Genomic DNA, 17,201 nt, shown 5'->3' on the forward strand with positions numbered 1-17,201 from the left:
GCTACCGCCCGGTCCTGCAGAGGAGCCGGTAATGCAATTGCGCGCTGAGTAAAAAACCCGCGCTGCCTTCTTTATATCTAAAAGAATGGCCGCCCGTTGCTTCAGCGGCTGGGCTCAAGGTACACTGCGCAGCCTTCTTCAATGCAGATGGAATAGCTGATTGAAGGTTCAGCGGCTGGGCTCCAATAGATGAGTAGAACGGCCAGATCAGGCCTCGGCGGCAAACAGCACGCCGGCGGGGTGTGACACATTGGCAACCTCGGATGACATAACCTCGCGGGGGAGGCGAGCGAGTGCCCGGTAGTCATCCTCGGGAAGATCCCAATTCAGCACATCCAGGATGCCCTGCAGCATCCACCCATATTTTATCATCTTTTGTCAAGAAAAACGCTAGAGGAATGCCAGGTAATCAGACATGGTCTCCTGTGCATGCCAATGGCATCCTGTGGAAGAGGTTGTACGTCAGCATCTACAAACCTGGCATGCAGAAGCAGCCATCAGGCACCAAAGGTGGGCACCCGCAAGACAGCATGCTCGAGCGCATTCCGCTGACACCACATTCCGGCCAGCTGAACACCTTGGTTCAGATTGGTCAGCTGGCTGGACCAAGGCAAGATACCAGGCTGCCGGGCCACTTCTGGGCCGAGAACAGTTGAGAATTACAATACACCCAAACTCAGCGGCAGGGCGCTGCGACAGGATCTGGCTCTGCTTCAACTAAGAAATTAGGCTGGAGCATCCCACACTACGGGAGCAAGTCTGATCGGAAGGTTTCACATACTTTTAAGCCTTGCACCTAAAAAGAGCGTGCAAATGTACAATCTGCAAAGAAGGGAGCAGAAAGGGCAAGTTACCTGGACGTGCTCGTGGGAGCCGGCCTTGGGGGAGACAGAAGTGCCGTGCTGCAGCGCCCAGCGGATGAGCACCTGCGCGGGCCGCTTGCCCAGCCGCCGCGCAATGCTGGCAACGAGCGGAGCGCGCAGCAGAGCGGGCACCTCCTTGCGGTGCAGCATGTAGGCAGTCGCCGGCCAGGAAGAAGCCATCACGTGCACGCCCTGTGCATGCAGACAACAACACACTCAGCACAGCACTTCTCATGCTGCAGAATCAGGACATCCAGGACACCGGACTGCGAATATAATGGGCTCCGCGACCATCAAAATCGCCCAAGAGCTGGCCATCACAAACTGATCACCATTCAGTCATTGCAACTGAAGTATCATTACCACACAAGACATCAGGTAGGGCCCTCACTCCACATCTATGTCAAGACGCCAGATATTCACCGGGGTCAACAGCCTTGTGAGATGGCACTCTCAATGTGGTGCATGCAGGTCATCATGTGTGGTGTAGGCATGAAGAACCAATCTAAGCGCCTCACCTGGCATCTGCAGAAGGCGAGCAGCTCGTCGTTGCGGTTGCCGGGGTGCACCTCCACCGAGTTGACGGCCGGGGCGACGCGCGCGGAGCCCATCACCTCGGTTAGCTGCTCGACAGATGCGTCCTGCAGGCCGATGGCCCGTAGCTTGCCCTCGTCCACCAGAGACTCCATTGTCTCCCAGGCAGCCTGCGTCAACAATATCAACACAGGTCAAGCACTGGCATGACCACTTGGAGGTCTCAGAGGAAATCTCAGAGGAGGTCTCAGATTGGGATGACCACATATGGTGAGCCTGAAACAGGTGCACAAGCCTTGAAAGATGCATCGACACAACTGTAGAGCCAGGATTGCCAGCAATTGCGCCTGCATGGAAGACAGCTGCAACAGAAGTCAATGGTCACAGAGACCTGAGGTTAATCAGAGTTGTAAACTTCAGTGTGAGAGCTGTCAGGCACAGGATGTGCTGCTTGACTCAGAACCCCCTCGCCTCCTGGTCTGCGCACCGAAGCCTGTAATTCTCACAGCCAGAGAAATATGAGTGCCAGCGCAATGTGCTCCGCACCTTGAAGGCGGCGCTGTCGTCGTGGGCGGGCAGCAGGCAGAGGTCAAGGTAGTCGACCTTGAGGGCCGCCAGAGTGGCGCTGAGCTGGCGGCGCACATGGTCGGGTGTGGGGCAAGCATCGCCGTCGGCCCACACTTTGCCAGTGATCCAGGTGTCGGGGCGGTTGACGAGCCAGTCGGAAAAGATCTCGGACATCGCCTTGCCGATCTCGGCCTCGTTTCCTCGCTGCGATGACACGTCGATGTGCCTGCATAGCCCACATCATAAATCAGCCAGAGTCCATTGCGACAGCAAATCTCCTCCCCTGGCACCAAGTAGTTGCTGGCACAGCAGGCCGCAACACCACCTCAACATTCTCTGTGAAAGAAGCTAGGCAGTGGGCGCAGCTCAAAGACAAAATACTCATGGGAATGCAGAAGAGAAGTTGTGTTCTGAGGAATAGCATTGCGTAGAGCATACAGACAATGTCTATGAGCAGCCGCCTCTGCCTAGCTTCTTTCATAGTCAATGCAAAGGTGTTCAAAAGCAGGTGTCCTTGCTTGCTGTGCATCAATTGAACACTTGTGTAGCAAAGTACAAAGGGTGGGAAACACACCTGAACCCGGAGCGCAGGGCGAGCTCGACAGTCTCCTGCACTTTGTGCTTGAGCCAGGTGGACACCCCCAGGATAGGCATGCGGTGGCCGCTGGAGAGTTGCACAGCGGGCGTGCTGGGGAACTTGTACATGGAGTTGATGAAGCGCAGGCGGCACGCGTCCGTCTGGTCCTCATCCCACAGGTCCTTCATCGTCCTGGACGAATAGAGCAAAAGGTCAATCAAAGTCCTGTGCCTGTCATGCCCTCACTTGCTGCTGGGCAAAGAAACAGTATGTTGCAAGTGAAAAGGCACCCAACAGGATCCAAAACAATGGCAAGTACTGTTCCTGCAGCACAGCACCGGTAGCCAGCACCAGATGTACAGGGCATACAAGAAAGGCGCCTGGAGCCATCACAAATAAATACGTTTCTTGCCAGGCACGTATGGCGAGAGACTATGCTGCGCTCCAGATACACATCCTCCATGGAAAAATCACGTCGCAAGGAAGAGGCCCGTTTTGAGGCCAGGAAAATCTCTCGACAAGCAGAAAAGATCATGCATGTGAATTGAGCACGGAGCTGTTCTATCTTTGTATAGTTAATGCCCAGTAAATGCCACGAAGCAGGGTTGAAGAACGGAGCGCAATCACAGACCTGTAGGGGCCCTCGGGGCGCAGGAAACGGATGCCATCAACGAGGCGCAGCTGGAAGTCAATAGATGTAATGCGGTTGTAGTCCTCCTTGGACAGCTCAAAGTTGAGCACCTCCTCCAGATTGCTCTGCACACAGCAGTAAATCGCTTTCAAAAATATGCCCTGCTCTTTGGCTTGTTTCATCCTGAGACAGCAGGCAGCATCACCACTTGCATGCAGTCAAGATTCCCTTAGCATTCAGGCAGACTGGTCACAAGAAGGTCACGCGGATGACGACAGTGAACAGGCACACACACATCTGTGATCATTCAATTCTGACACACTATGCAGCAGCAACACATGCATGCAGCCCATCCTCTCTTCACATCCCAGGCGCCCACGTCTTAAGACTATCAGCCTGGGAACGCTGCCTCCAGAGGACAACGGAATGTGAACGAGTGTGGCAAACATGTCCATGGGACCTTGAGGCTGGTGACGCTATTCCACAGTTGAAGTGTGGAATGTGCACAAGATTGCAGGTTTGAAGGGCCAAATGAACACCTTGATGCGGCCTGGGTTGGACGATTTGGCGAGGATAGAGGTGCCATGCTGTAGCCCCCAACGCATGATAATGTGCAGCACGTGCTTGTTGTACTTCTTGGCAATCTCATTGATGACCGGGTGCTTGCTGGCCGGGTCCGCTCGGCGGATGACGGCCTTTGCGCTCGTCCAGGGAGTTCCCAAGGGGCAGTAGGCGCTGACGTGGATATTCTGATCGCGGCAGTACGCGATGAGCTCATCGTTGCGCCAGATTGGGTGCACCTCAACCTGAATGTCGAAATGCTGTGTTCAGAAACTGTGATGCAAACAAAGACAGCACAGACAGAGGTACGGGCCTCCTGATGGAAGGTGCCAGGCACTCGTGCTCAATTGAATCTCACTGCAGAGGCGGTGTTCAAGTGCTCTGATGCCTTTAAAGACAGCACAAATGGTTGTGAACCGCTCTTTATGGAAGCAAACAAATGTCTGGAATGGAACGCACAATGCCCAATTGAAATGAAGAACAATACATGGGTTGCTCATCAGCATGGATGGCGACGATCGAGGCCGTGCAGGCTGTTGGGCAGTCCATGTTTTGCTGTTCTCTCACTGCCACAGCACTTTCGACTTTTTGACTTGGAACGATAATTGTATCTGCTGTTATATGAGGGGCTGTGGGTGGGTGTACCTGGTTGACTGCTGGGCGGATGCGGCAGAAGGAGAGGACCTCCTCCAGCTTCTTGATGGAGAAGTTGCTCACGCCAATATTCTTCACCAGGCCCTGCAGACAATGATGAGACACTTTCAGACCCTCTGTCTATTTAGTGGCTTCCCTCTAATTCAACGCAAGAGTCCTTCACAGCACACAGCATCCAACAACTGGGAGTTTTGGCTTGCCCCATGGCTTGTCACTGAGATACAGCACACTGGAAGCAATATGCGAGTCGGCTTACAGCCATAGATATTCTTAGAAATGGAAAACGAAGGGGAAACTCACAGCGTCCACCAGCTTCTCCATGGCTGCCCATGTCTCCTTGATGCCAGGGTCAATCCTGTCACCCTTCTTCTGCGGCTCTGTGACTGGCCAATGGATCTGCGCGGCAACAAACACAGATTGTCAGGTGCACAGCAAGTCAGGTCCAACACTCCCAACCATATCTGCTTGATGCCCTCGACAGCATGCATTCACAGCTTAGGCTTTGCAATGTACATGGTACCACAGTAGTTGCAAGCAATGGCGAAAGGAGTTGCGCAAGGCAGGCAATGCCAGAGGACAGACAGACAAAGAGGCTTACCAAATACAGATCCAAGTATGGGGTGCGCAGGTCATGGAGGGTGGCCTCCAGTGCTGGGCGCACATCCTCTGCCGCGTGGTCAGTGTTCCTGTGCAACGTATTCCACTCGTCAGTAACACACAGGGTAAGCAACTGAGCAACATACACAGCAGGTATCTGGGAGGCTGGGCACTTTCAGAAAGCCAGGATGTCGAGCGCTCACCACAGCTTGGACGTGATGAAGAGGTCCTCACGCTTGGCGTGGCCGGCCTTCAAGGCTGCATGGAGGCCGTTGCCGATGGCTGGCTCGTTGAGGTAGTGGCTGGCACAGTCGATGTGCCTGCGGAAGATGGTCAGTCTGTCTGTCAGCCTACATTAAGTACGACGCTTCTGCCAGAGCGCGCTTTTTGCCTTGACACGCCTGATCGATCGTGAATAGGATGTTACAAATCATGATCCACCATATATGCAGGCATGCAGGCACAACAAAGCGAGCAATCCACGTCCAAGGGAAGACTGCACGACAAGGTTAGGAACTTCGTAGAACTTCCCCGTTGAGAATCACCTGTAGCCTGCCTTCAAGGCGGCAGCCACTGCTTCGTTGGTGGTCTGCTCGTCGGCCTTGAACGTACCCAGGCCGAGGAGAGGGATACGGTTACCGGTATTGAGTAGAGCCGTTGGCTGATCAGCAGCAATCTGCACGCATCATGCATGGCGTTCATGACGCAGGCTTTTCAGATAGCAGTGAATACAGAGACCGCTATGTGCTGTCCTCGGCCGCTCATCACTGCTCTCGTAAGGCAGTCACGCCATGGCGGGCATGGGTGAATAGGCAAGCGGTGCCGCCACCGAGACACGTCGAGCAGAACAAAGGCACAAATGCAGGCTTCGGAAAGAGTCGACTCGGTACCAAGATGCATCATGTCCTATCCTCCCACATAAAGCAATGCTCCCTGGAAGGAAGCTGTGACTGCCCCATCGGGTGTACGGCGCTTAATAAACCTGTCTGCCAAAACACTGCACGCACGCTGCTGGCAACGTAGAGCATACATTAACAACGCCAGTGCAACACCAACTGCATGCTCACCGAGCTGATCTTCTGCTTCTTCGCTGCAAGGGCACCACCATCAATGCCCTTGCTGGCTGCTTGGTTGCGCTCGTCCAGGAAGCGCTGCTCCAGGGCCAGCTTGGCCTGGCCAAAGTTGATACCTGCAAAGTTGATACCTGCCAGGTCCTGGCTGGGATAGCGGATTGCGGGCTGTGCCATGGTCGCTGCTCAATATGTCCTGGCCGGTACAAGCGATGCTGCAGTACGCTGGAGGGCTGCAAAAGCTCTGCAAACTGCCTGAGACGATTGTTGTGCAGGAGCTGCTCTCACGCAGGACAAATAGGTTCAAAGAATTTGGCGCTCAGGGAATGTATTCCGGCAGCCGACGAGATTTGCTTTGGACGGTGGGAAATAGGTAGTCCGATGAAGATCTTCGCCATGTGGGGCGCCCTGAAGACTGCAGAGATGCCTGTTTAGGTTTTGACCAGTCACAAATCCACCCCTGAAACGAACGGGAGCCAATCGTTTGCGCTGATGCATGGAGTTGCTGCGGAAGTTGACTAGGTGCGAATGACGGACGAAGCTGCCCGGTTTAGGCGCGCCGTCGAACTGGCAAATGATATGAAACATGAGGTCAGACTCGTGTACTGCCTTCGCGCCAGGCAGGGCGCGCCGCAGACGCCGGGTCGGGCAGTTTCCGAGGAAGGAACCAGTGGTGCAGGCGCGCTGATCTCGGACAGGACTTGATTGAGCTATGCACGCTGCCTCCTCCCATCTGACTCTTGGTATCGTCCTGATCAAGGCCCCCTGCCTTCGCCGCGCCCCAGGTGCGCCATCGGGGGAGCCCATGTCCTGATGGATCGCCCTCACCGTACACTTTTACACGAACTTCATGCTGAGTCGTACTAGCCTCACCAACTGTACGACGATCGTGAAGTCTTGATCTAAGTGCACTGACCTTACGGACTTATCCTTTCTGGTGTTTAAGCTCTTCTTGGCACATGGGTGCTGGGTCCAGCTTCTAGGGAGCCATCAGGGGCCCAAGCTAGATATTTACAACAGTCTGTTGCATGTTTCGGAATCAGGTTGATAAAGGTACCTTCGCATGGTATAAAATCCTTTGCTAAATTGCAAAGGGGTACACCCTCAGGTAGCAGGCTCCAACAATATCCTCGCAGACAGACGATTACAGCAGCAGCTCCTCCAGTGGAACGTCCTACGACTGCAGAGAACAAGGATTCTCAAGTACCGCCGCAGTTTGGTAAGCATTGCCCATAAAATCTCACCTGTGAATATTCCCTTTCCCCAGTAGGTCAAGCCCTTTAGAAAGCAGATGTTTTGTGCGTGCAGTGCTCTGCAGAGCCATTAGGACCTCAAATGTCCCTGGAGTGTTTTTTCCATTTGTTTATTATGTCTGCACAGGAGCAGAGCGATTACATCCACACTCTTGCACAGCGGTCATAGTATCAACTCGTGGACCATCTGATGGACACACTCTGCAGGATATTGATGCTGAGGCCGGTGGTCTTGTGCTTGCGCAGAGACCATCAAGATCGCAGGCATCACAATGACGACGCCTTCACACAACCGGCCGCTGCCAGACTTGAGCACCATCAAGGCTGTGCTGTTTGATGTGGATGGCACACTCACAAACAGCGACCCCCTCCACTTCAAGGCCTTCCAGGACATCCTGCTGGAGTACAACTACAAGGTGTGCATGCACCTTCTGCTGCTGTACACTGATTCTTTGAATAATTTAGGGAGTGGCCTGCAGGGACGATCATAAGCCGGCGAAATTGTTGAAGTGAGATGCACTCTCCTCTAGAATGCAGGAATGCTCCAATACTTGTTGAGGAGTGCGCAGGAGAAATGTGGTGTATTGAGAAACATCCTGCACACCTTCCACAACACCCTGTCAAGAATGTCTGTTGGGGGTGTAACAGGGGTACAACAATGGGGAGCCCATCAGCAGGGAGTTTTTCGACGAGCACATTTCGGGCGGCCACAATATCCTGCTGTCCAAGTTCCTGTGGCCCGACCGCGATCAGGAGTTCCGCGACAGGTTCTCCGACGAGAAGGAAGCCCTCTTCAGAAGATACGCCGGTGCGCCACCCTTGTGCTGACTTGGCCTGGGTGGTTGTCTCCACCTCCTCTTCCTGTCCGTGTATGTGAAGCAGCATGTGGCCTGCAGCTCCTGCAGTTTGCCAAGGGAAGGGGTCATGGATCATGGCTGGCATTAGGAGTCCCTGTCGAATGCTGAAAAGAGAGCCGAGGAAATGCTGCCAGCTCGAACCCTTGCCATCCTTTCTCGAGTGAAACATAGTGGGACTGTCAAGTGGAATGGTGGGGCAGAAGGAGTATACCCGGACAAGGGCAAAATGCATGGCTTGCTCAGTCTCTGATTTGCCCAGCATATAGAATTTTACATTTGAAAGGCAGCATGCATGGCGCGCAGATTCAGTGCTGGAGCGCGTGCCGGGGCTGACAGAGTTCCTGGCGTGGATCGACGAGCGCGGCCTAAAGAAGGCGGCCGTGACCAACGCCCCCCGCGAGAACGCGCGCGTCATGCTCGAGGCGCTTGAACTAGGGTGCGACTTTCCCTCCCTCGTAACACTCCCGTAACCCTTATAAAATCATGTGGATCAGTCACGAACAGTGACTATAGGATATTTTGCTGCTGCCATGCATGCCTCCTAGCGCACACATAGTCCTTATGTCATCATGTGGGTCAGCGCAGCATCTCAACTCCTCGTGAGGTCATCAGCCGCCTCAATTGGCGTTGCGCTCACCACTGAGGAGATGTGCCCAAGCCAAACAACGGCTACAAGGAGGGTAAACAGTACTCAAAAATTCTGGAGACAGATGTGGTGATAATGTTGGCATATACTAATATGATGGGATTGGCGCTCTGTCTGGTGCAGGAAGTGGTTTGACATAGTGGTGCTGGGAGAGGAGAGCGCTCGGCCAAAGCCGCACCCTGACCCATACCAGGACGCGCTGAAAGCCTTCGGCCTCCAGCCGCACGAGGTCATCATCTGCGAGGACTCCCCCTCAGGTGCGCCAGTCATCCTGCAGGACTATCTGATACCCAAAAAACGGGTACTATAGCATGCTTATCTGCAGACGCACCCTGCATATGGCAGGGACGGCGGGAAAGGAAATAATCAGAAAATTAATCACCTGCGCCCCTGCCAATTTATGAGGCGGTCATCCAGGCAGTTTGTTGACTGATGCAAGCATGCTGTGACGGTAATCCGTGATGCGGCTCTTTCGAGATGACCACCATGGTTTGGGTGGTCCGACCATAGACTCCTTTGAAAGAGTGCGAGCGCACACCAGCTGGGAAGTATCTTGTAGACTAGCCGGGGTATACGCAGCTTCACAGCCCACCCCTGTGTCCTGCAAGGCTGGCACCTCTAGTGGATTGATAGCATGCTGATATGGATCTCAGCCATGTCAGTAGGGTTAGGATTTCTGGCAGCCTATTCATGCAGCTTGTATGCAGACGCACCTTGCCTCTGGCAGCAAGAGCGTGGGTTGATTGCAGTGCACTTATATGAGAATGTGGTGCACTGATCAGGCACGGCGGCGGGCGTTGCTGCAGAGGTGCCGGTGGTCGGGATCCTGACCAGCCAGACCAAGGAGCGTATGGAGAAGGCAGGAGTCTCGCTCACAATTCCAGACTACCACGAACTCGTCAAAATAGCCAAGGCGGATGTGGCCAAGCACCAGAATGGCGCTATTGCCAACGGCCACGCCTGAAGCTTCATTTACACATGCAGCTCCAGTGAGTATCAGTGAACACTCTTCGAGGATGGGCCCTGAAGCTTTAACTCACATGCAGCTCCAAAGAGTGCCAGTATGGCTTTATTGCAACCGGCCATGCATGAAGCTTCAATTTGACATGCAGCTCCAAGGCGCATCAGAGAATTCTCTTCAAGGAGAGAGTTGACGGGCTCTGAATTGTGTTCATATTCCACAGCTCCAAGGAGACCCAAAGAATTCCCTGTTCGAGAGATCAGCTGAGGGGATTCGACCTTGTACTTCATGCACAGCTCCAAGAAATTGACTATCAGAATATCCTGTTCCAGGAGGGCAGGTACCGGGCTGTGGGTGGGCTGGGAGTAGGAATTTGAAAAATAGACAGGTAGCGGACACCAGGCTCAAACGGCTTCTCAAGCAAATTGTTTTCATTGCTGCGCGTAATTCTGCATGGCTGTGCAACAGCTGGAGAGCTGTTTGGGCTTTCTTGACGAGACAGGCGTTTTGCCCAGGTTAGATGGGCAGGTCAAGGGCCGCAAAGGTAGCAATTGGATTGACATTGGCTGTTTCACGCCATGTAGTACCCATTAGTAAGTCGTCAGAATTGTTATGTGAGCGCAGTCGGCGCCCTGCAAATGTTCTTTTTGGTGGTCAGATCATATGAGATCATCTCTTAAGACGATCTCAATTCTTGCTGTGACAAATGGGTGTATTATGGTGTGGAGATGAATTCACAGCTGTAGCAAATCAAGGTGGCAGTATTTGAGGCAGGCTCTATGTACATTTAGGCACTTGAATAATCCATTCATTCTAGCTGCAAGATCCATGGATTTTGCACTGAATAATATTTTGAGGAAGGGACTGATATTGTCTATGTTTTAATCCTGAATGACTCTGTCAACCCGTCTCCTTCATGTCTAATTACATGAATGTGCAGAAAACTGAGCACTAGCTCCAACACCTTGACATTAGGAACAATTACCGGCATACGCGACCAATACCATCCGATGCCCGAGTATGTATATTGTGGCAAAACCCTTGTACAATTCTCTAGCTGCTCAAAGACTGACACTTTAGCCTCATGTACAAGCCTGTATAAAACATCCTGAGGAGACACCATGCACCGCAGGAGTAACAGGCGACACGCCGCAACATACATGCACGCAGTGCCACATTTATTTATGCCTTTCTGCCCAATATGATACAAAGGCGCGATTGAGCGCTATATGCACACACAGGAAGAAGCCTAGTTCCACATACTTCAGGGCTATTTGCTGGCAAAGCAGACTGTTCACCACAAGCCTGGCTGCACAGATCCTCGAGAGCTGTCTCAACAGCCTAGTCTCATGCAGCTGGTGGGCCTCCCAGGTCCTCCCCCTCCGCATCCCCCTCTTCCCAGCGGTTCCCATGCCGCCGGGGGGACCCGCCTCGGCTGCCGGTCTGCTCGGGGGCGTTTGCATTCGCCAGATCATCCCCTGCCCCACCCCCAGGTTCACCCCCACGCTCCCCACTATGGCTGTTCTCCAGGCGCGTACCCTGCCGGCCCACGCTTGCGCTCGGCAGCTTGGCCTTGACAAAGCGGCCGCCGTCTTGCAGATGGAATTGGCCCAACAGCGGGTTGGCCGCCGCCTGCTTCAGCTCAATCCCCTGCAACCAGTAGCAGAGGCTCACAATGAATCCAAAGCACCAGAGGCTGCTCTTGAATCGAGACACATCAGGATTCATTGGTGTATGTACATATGAATGCCGAGCTACCTTGGGCCTTGTAAGCCACTGCCACTGGGATGACATCAGAGACAAAGCTCCCAGTGAAATGATTGTATACAATTGGTCATCCCCAGAGACATCTGGTCTTGTAAGCCACCGTCATGAGATGTCACCAGGCAGCACCCCTACCACAAGCAGTGGTGCAGATGCATCCTGTAAACCTCATGCCAGACATGGCATCACAAGCACCATGTGGCTTTTACATGCAACACACCTGCTACAAAGGGCTTGCCTCCCGAGATGGCATTTCAGGATAACTTCCGGAGAAATTGGCCATGCTACTTGGCAGCGAAGTCCCCGTAAACAGCCACGAAGCAGACCTTAGCCACATGGCGGCAGTGGCCAAATCCAAGGAGCTGACGGGATGCAGTGCTGCAAGTTCCAAAGATTGATGTGGCAGCAGGATGTTGAGCAGTGTCGGGATCCATGAAAAAGACAGCGCACAGCAAGTAAAACAACCAGCCCAGTATGGAATGAGGGATGTTGTAGGGAGGTATGCGCACCCCTTGCTGCCCTGAGGATCGGTCCAGGGTGTCTGCGCCGCGCGCCCCTTGACCCTTGGGTGACAAACCCATCCCACTGCGGCCCCTCTGCCCCGACATCTGCGCCCAGAGCAATTGCATCCAGTCAACTACACGAGGGCAGCAGCCTCTGATAGCTTGTGCGCAGAGCTTTGAGTAGCACTTCATGTGTCTGCACATTACGAGACATCAATGGATCGGTGGCCTCGTAAAATATGGTATTGAATGAGGACATGCAACTGGCCTGACTGGGCAATGACTGATCAGCGCAGTCCCATTCAAGACCTCAATGTATCCACACAGCACCTTTGTGCCAAAGCACCAAGTACAGCTTGATACTTCCCTCTCTTGCTTGGATCTGGCAATCTCACAAGGGGTAGACTGCAGCTTGTCTGCAGAGCCTCCAGAAAAGCGTTTGATGTAGTTCCTTGCCTGATGCGTGCTCAAGTATGCAGGACAGTCCCCCACGCTGACCGCGCAAGTTGCATGAGTCACAGCTTGGTAATCCCTCACCTGGTGCGCGGGGGGCCGGCCGGCACCGATGTCCCAAGAAGGGGCGCTGGACTCCGGCGAGCTTTGTCCCCTGTCATCGTACAGGCTGGACACTGTTGGGGGGATGAGGCACTCTGCGAGAGCGGGCGTGGGCGCGGTGAGAATCGGCTGCGCATCATCGTCGAAGTCGCCCGGCCACAGCTGCCAGTGGCGGCTGCTGCCGCCGCCGGCGCAGGGCCAGCTGGCGCAGGGGAGACATGCTGCCATACGCTCCAGCACTGTTGACCCCTCCATGCCTGCACCATCAGGCATGGTTTTGCGGTGAGTAATTAGCTGGCACCCTGCTACCCAACCCTTCCATGCCTGCAGCATGAGTAAAAGCCTTTTATCATCGACTGAACTCTGGGTAGGGCACCCAGCGCTGCCGACCCCTCCATGCCTGCAGCATGAGTAAATAGTCTGGCCATTAGTAATCAGCTGACCTCCTGGGCTACTCGACCCCTCTGCATGCCTGCAGCATGTGAATTGTAGGGCCTTTAGAGGGTTGGGCACCCTGCTAATCAACCCCTCCATGCCTGCTGGTTTTGAGCTGATACGAGCCACCCACACAAAACAAACCAAAAGTACCAGGCACAACTGACTTCGGTCTGAGTCGGAGCCCTTGCTGTGATGATCTGTACAACTGGGGACTTTTGTGTTTTGTATCCCCCTCATACTGTTTTTCTTGCCATGCAAGTGGCAGAGCTCTTGAACTCTCTGCAGCGCGTGGCAAGTCTAGCCACCTAGGTGAGAAAGAAGCAGTTCCTAGGGCCATCTCAGGCTAGGATGGCATCTATCAAAATGCTATCGTTTCAACAAACCCCAGCATCGCCTCACCAAATTTCGAAAGCCAGTGGGGTTCACTGGTTGACAACCACTAGCTTGCTTTGGTACAACGTACTAATAGCTAGGCCCTCACAAGGGGCAATTTGACAAACAGGACGTCTTCAAATCAGAATAATGCACAATCTTCGCATACTGTAAGGCCGGCACTCTCCACTGCTAAGTTCTGTAGAAGAATTTAGTGCCAAGAAACGCTCACCTTGTGGAGAATGGGCAGACTTACTTGCGATCTGCCACAATTCTCCTTCTCCTACTCCTCTTTATGACAACACAAGCCAAAAAGTCTCCCTTGGAGGGTTGAAGCTCGATGCTGTGAAACTGCAGAGGTGACACCTCGGGAATTTCGCACAGTTACTCTCTGCCACAATAGGGACTTACTAGAATCTTGGAAACCCGATAAGATTGGTCTTAAAGCTCAAGGTGGTTGGGGTCTTGAGACTAGTAACCTCTGAGGTGTTGGCAAGAACGTGCTATGTGCACTTGGTGCACAAAAAGACACGCTGCAACAAGACGACCCGGTGCTTGGATCTTACCTAGAACGTATTATTCTTTGAAGAAAACCTCCTTTTGCTTTGGTCAAGTGGATTTAAAACTGGTCAACCAACATTATGGTACCAACTTCCACGCTCTTCTTTGCCTCCTAAAGATTAGAGCCTGCCCAACACACTGCATGCGCAATCACTCAAAACAAGTGCAGCACATATTAAATGTGCTAGTCCCACTTTACTCAAGAATTTGTGGCATCGATCGGGCCTTCGGGGAATAAACTACCGTGCAAACGCAAAATCAGCCAGCTATCTGGCGAGAGGCATAGTCCTTGAAAGCTGTACTTTCCTTCGGCAGATCTGCGCGATCTACTTATAAATTCGCTCAATTGTACTATAACTTATTCTAGGAATTGCGCATAAATCATCCCTGAGTGGCCCAGGCCTTGAAGGTGGAATGCGCATGGACGTCCTAGCCAAGGGGCAGCAATTGCGTCTGCTGGCCCACAGAGCAGCATCTGCCAGGCATTCTTGTTCCAGCATTCGCCCTGTTCGGAGCAGGATGCTGCACAGCGTCGTCGCCCAGGCACGCCAAAGTGCAGCCCTCAGAGAACTGCAGGAACAACAGGAGGAGCGCGCAACCCAAGCTCTGGAGAGCAGGACTCCTATTGGTGCGCACGAGCCTCATGACTTTAATGAGTCATGCTTTTACTCAGACTTCTCTGAATGGCTGCATTCCTCCTCAATTCCAGATATTGTGTCCTGACAGGTTGATCTGGTTCCAGTGCTAGTAAAATAGCTGGTGGTAATACAAGGACTGATCAAAGCAATTTGTGTGCCGCACAGCCATGGACCTGACATGGGAGCGGCCGCTGGAAATCATCAAGTACCCGGATCCTCGGCTGCGAGCGGTGAATGCAAAAGTTGGCGCCTTCAACGACAAAGTCAAGCAGCTGGGCATGGAAATGCTAGAGGTCATGTACAATGGGTGGGCCTCCTTGCTCCTCTCTTCGCATCACATGCCTGCAGTGGCACGCCCGGTGCACACTGCCCAACTCTCCAAAGTGCAGGAACAGCATGATGATAGCACTATTTCTTATACCATATCTTATGGTCCAACTCTTTGGTCCATTCGGCATGGGAGAGTAGTTGCAAGATGGACAGGAGTGACTTTTAGGGGCCTGCAGAGCATTGTCCAGAGCCTGCATCCGCAAGCCTGACAATTTTCTTTAGCCCTGGACCTCGATTGCTCAAGGTGCAATTCAGCAGGTGCCGAGCTTTATGTGGGAGGTGAAAGAACGGCGCATGCTGTGCATGCAGATAGAATGTTGCGGAAACAAAAGAATTACACAATCCGTCAGTCATCTCTGTCGAGTCAATGTGAGTCGTCCTGCATGCAGGGATGATGGCGTGGGGTTGGCGGCGCCCCAGGTGGGGGTGAATGTTCGAATGATGGTGTACAACCCAACGGGCAGGCGGGGAGATGAGGAGTTTATATTAGTGAACCCCAGGATCCTCAGCACCAGCGGCAAGCGAGAGGTCCACGAGGAGGGCTGCCTATCCTTCCCCCGCCTGTTTGCCAACGTGGAGGTGAGCTCCCATTCAGAACATCTGCAGCCTGAATTTCATGGCATGTGCTGTCGCCTTGAATTCCCAATGTTGCTCTTTGCAACGATCACAATAAAGCGCTGCTCATTTTGCGAGAGCCTGTGTCTGTGGACTGCTTGCTTTTAGTTCATGGGTATACTGGTGTGAGAGTGAGAAGACTTCACGGGCTTCCAGTCTTCTCACTGGGATGGCATGTCTGAGCAAGTCAGGAAGCCTATCAAGTGCCTGCAGAAGGTGTCCACACATGCGCTCTCCAAGTCTGTGCATATGTGCAGACCAAGGCAGATAAAGCATCACTAGTGTCTGACCTTGCAATGCTTGACTGAACATTCACCAACACTGGTGCTGTCAGTGAGATATTTCTGCCTGTGTGCTGGTGCAGAGGCCCCACAAGGTGAAGGTGAGGGCGCAGGATGTGAAGGGGGACACCCTGATGCTGACGCTGAATGGGTGGCAGGCGCGCATCTTCCTGCACGAGTATGACCACCTGCAGGCAAGTGGCTTGACCTTTCACCTGCATTCATTTGTGTGCAGCATCATGGAAATTGTATCGCTGTAGGCGTATGCGTTGCAAGGCAAGAGTTGGGACAAGAGCTAGCGGCGGGCTTAGGACGAGATGTTCTTGATGAGATGGTTCAGGACTGCTGTGCTGGTTCAAGTTGTTCGATGGCTACATCTGTTCTCTCCTCGCTGCAATGGCATATTTGGTAGCTTGCCAGCAACATTAAATTTCCAAAGGAAGTTCAGCAAACCTGCAGCATGCTGGCGCCATTAGCAGAAGTCGGGGATGTAAATTTAGAAGTGTGAGAGATGTAATGATAGCAACCAATCTTGATGCTGGCTGCTCTCTGCTGTGCAGGGCACCCTGTTTCACGACAGGATGAAGCCAGAGGAGTTGAGAAAGATTCACAAGGGGCTTGTGGCACTGGAAGAAGAGTACCTGCAGCTGCATCCTGGTGCCGTAGTGCAGCGTGTGTGAGAGCACTCCTGTGCAGGGTCTCTGACAAAGAAGATCATGAGTTCGGCGCTTTTAAAACCTCCTATCCAAGAAGCGCCATGGCCTGTACTGTCGAGGCAAACTCTGACGTGTTCTGCAATTGGCATCTTCTGCACATGCTTGCCTTGCTCTGCAGTGTGTGCATTATAATACCAGTGTGGCCCCGGCTGGCGGGGCCCGGTAGAAATACTGAGCTCCGTGCCCACAGTTGATTGGGACTTGCCTGAATTGGGTGCGTCCAGCAGGGGGTAGGATCTTGGTAGCCTGTACTGGCAGCTTGTCTGCAAACGCACCTTGTGTCTGGCAGGAAAAGAGTGCTAAACTAGATATATTACCAGTATGGAAGGATCTAGAGAAAAGGATGTTGTCCACCTGCAGACACTGGCAGAATGTTGAGATTATGATGCGGCGGTCGCTGTGATCAGATCTTTTGTGGTCGGGCTTCGCAGGAGTTGCGGCGTTGGCAATGCTAGAATCAGTGACCCTAAAGATGAGTATGTGGTTTTCAGATGCTGTTGCTTCCTCCAAAGTAATGACCAGGGTTCAGAAATGTTTGAAGCAGGCATCATGCAGCCTGCTGAGTTCGCATGACCCATGCATGGCGCATCGGCATTTGCATGCTGCATAAATTTGCGGAAGAGGCAGTGGCTCAAAAGATGGCATGGGCTCCTCCCC

General features: G+C 53.2%; 4 protein-coding genes across 4 annotated transcripts; 2 read left to right on the forward strand and 2 right to left on the reverse strand.

The window, feature by feature from the left end:
* Window positions 1–207: 207 nt before the first annotated feature.
* Window positions 208–6,231, reverse strand: COCSUDRAFT_48592 (hypothetical protein; the record flags this gene model as incomplete). The annotated part of the gene is made up of 13 exons (XM_005644560.1): window positions 208–345; window positions 855–1,055; window positions 1,382–1,567; window positions 1,944–2,190; window positions 2,539–2,733; window positions 3,173–3,297; window positions 3,793–3,978; window positions 4,379–4,471; window positions 4,688–4,783; window positions 4,986–5,073; window positions 5,188–5,304; window positions 5,530–5,660; window positions 6,052–6,231. The coding sequence occupies 13 exons, from the start codon at window positions 6,229–6,231 to the stop codon at window positions 208–210; spliced, it is 1,983 nt and encodes a 660-aa protein (XP_005644617.1).
* A 1,348-nt stretch (window positions 6,232–7,579) lies between these two features.
* COCSUDRAFT_18911 (HAD-like protein) lies at window positions 7,580–9,774 on the forward strand (the record flags this gene model as incomplete). The annotated part of the gene is made up of 5 exons (XM_005644561.1): window positions 7,580–7,723; window positions 7,956–8,115; window positions 8,468–8,600; window positions 8,934–9,067; window positions 9,593–9,774. 5 exons carry the CDS (start codon window positions 7,580–7,582, stop codon window positions 9,772–9,774), a joined length of 753 nt encoding a protein of 250 aa, XP_005644618.1.
* Window positions 9,775–10,686: 912 nt separating this feature from the next.
* Window positions 10,687–12,866, reverse strand: COCSUDRAFT_67468 (hypothetical protein; the record flags this gene model as incomplete). The annotated part of the gene is made up of 3 exons (XM_005644562.1): window positions 10,687–11,421; window positions 12,045–12,143; window positions 12,576–12,866. The coding sequence occupies 3 exons, from the start codon at window positions 12,864–12,866 to the stop codon at window positions 11,119–11,121; spliced, it is 693 nt and encodes a 230-aa protein (XP_005644619.1). The 3' UTR covers window positions 10,687–11,118.
* A 1,903-nt stretch (window positions 12,867–14,769) lies between these two features.
* Window positions 14,770–16,508, forward strand: COCSUDRAFT_37852 (peptide deformylase; the record flags this gene model as incomplete). Its single annotated transcript, XM_005644563.1, has 4 exons — window positions 14,770–14,909; window positions 15,322–15,511; window positions 15,912–16,022; window positions 16,389–16,508. The coding sequence occupies 4 exons, from the start codon at window positions 14,770–14,772 to the stop codon at window positions 16,506–16,508; spliced, it is 561 nt and encodes a 186-aa protein (XP_005644620.1).
* Between the last annotated feature and the right edge of the window lie 693 nt (window positions 16,509–17,201).

The sequence above is a fragment of the Coccomyxa subellipsoidea genome, assembly GCF_000258705.1.
Source record: "Coccomyxa subellipsoidea C-169, whole genome shotgun sequence".
NCBI classification, from domain to species: domain Eukaryota; kingdom Viridiplantae; phylum Chlorophyta; class Trebouxiophyceae; family Coccomyxaceae; genus Coccomyxa; species Coccomyxa subellipsoidea.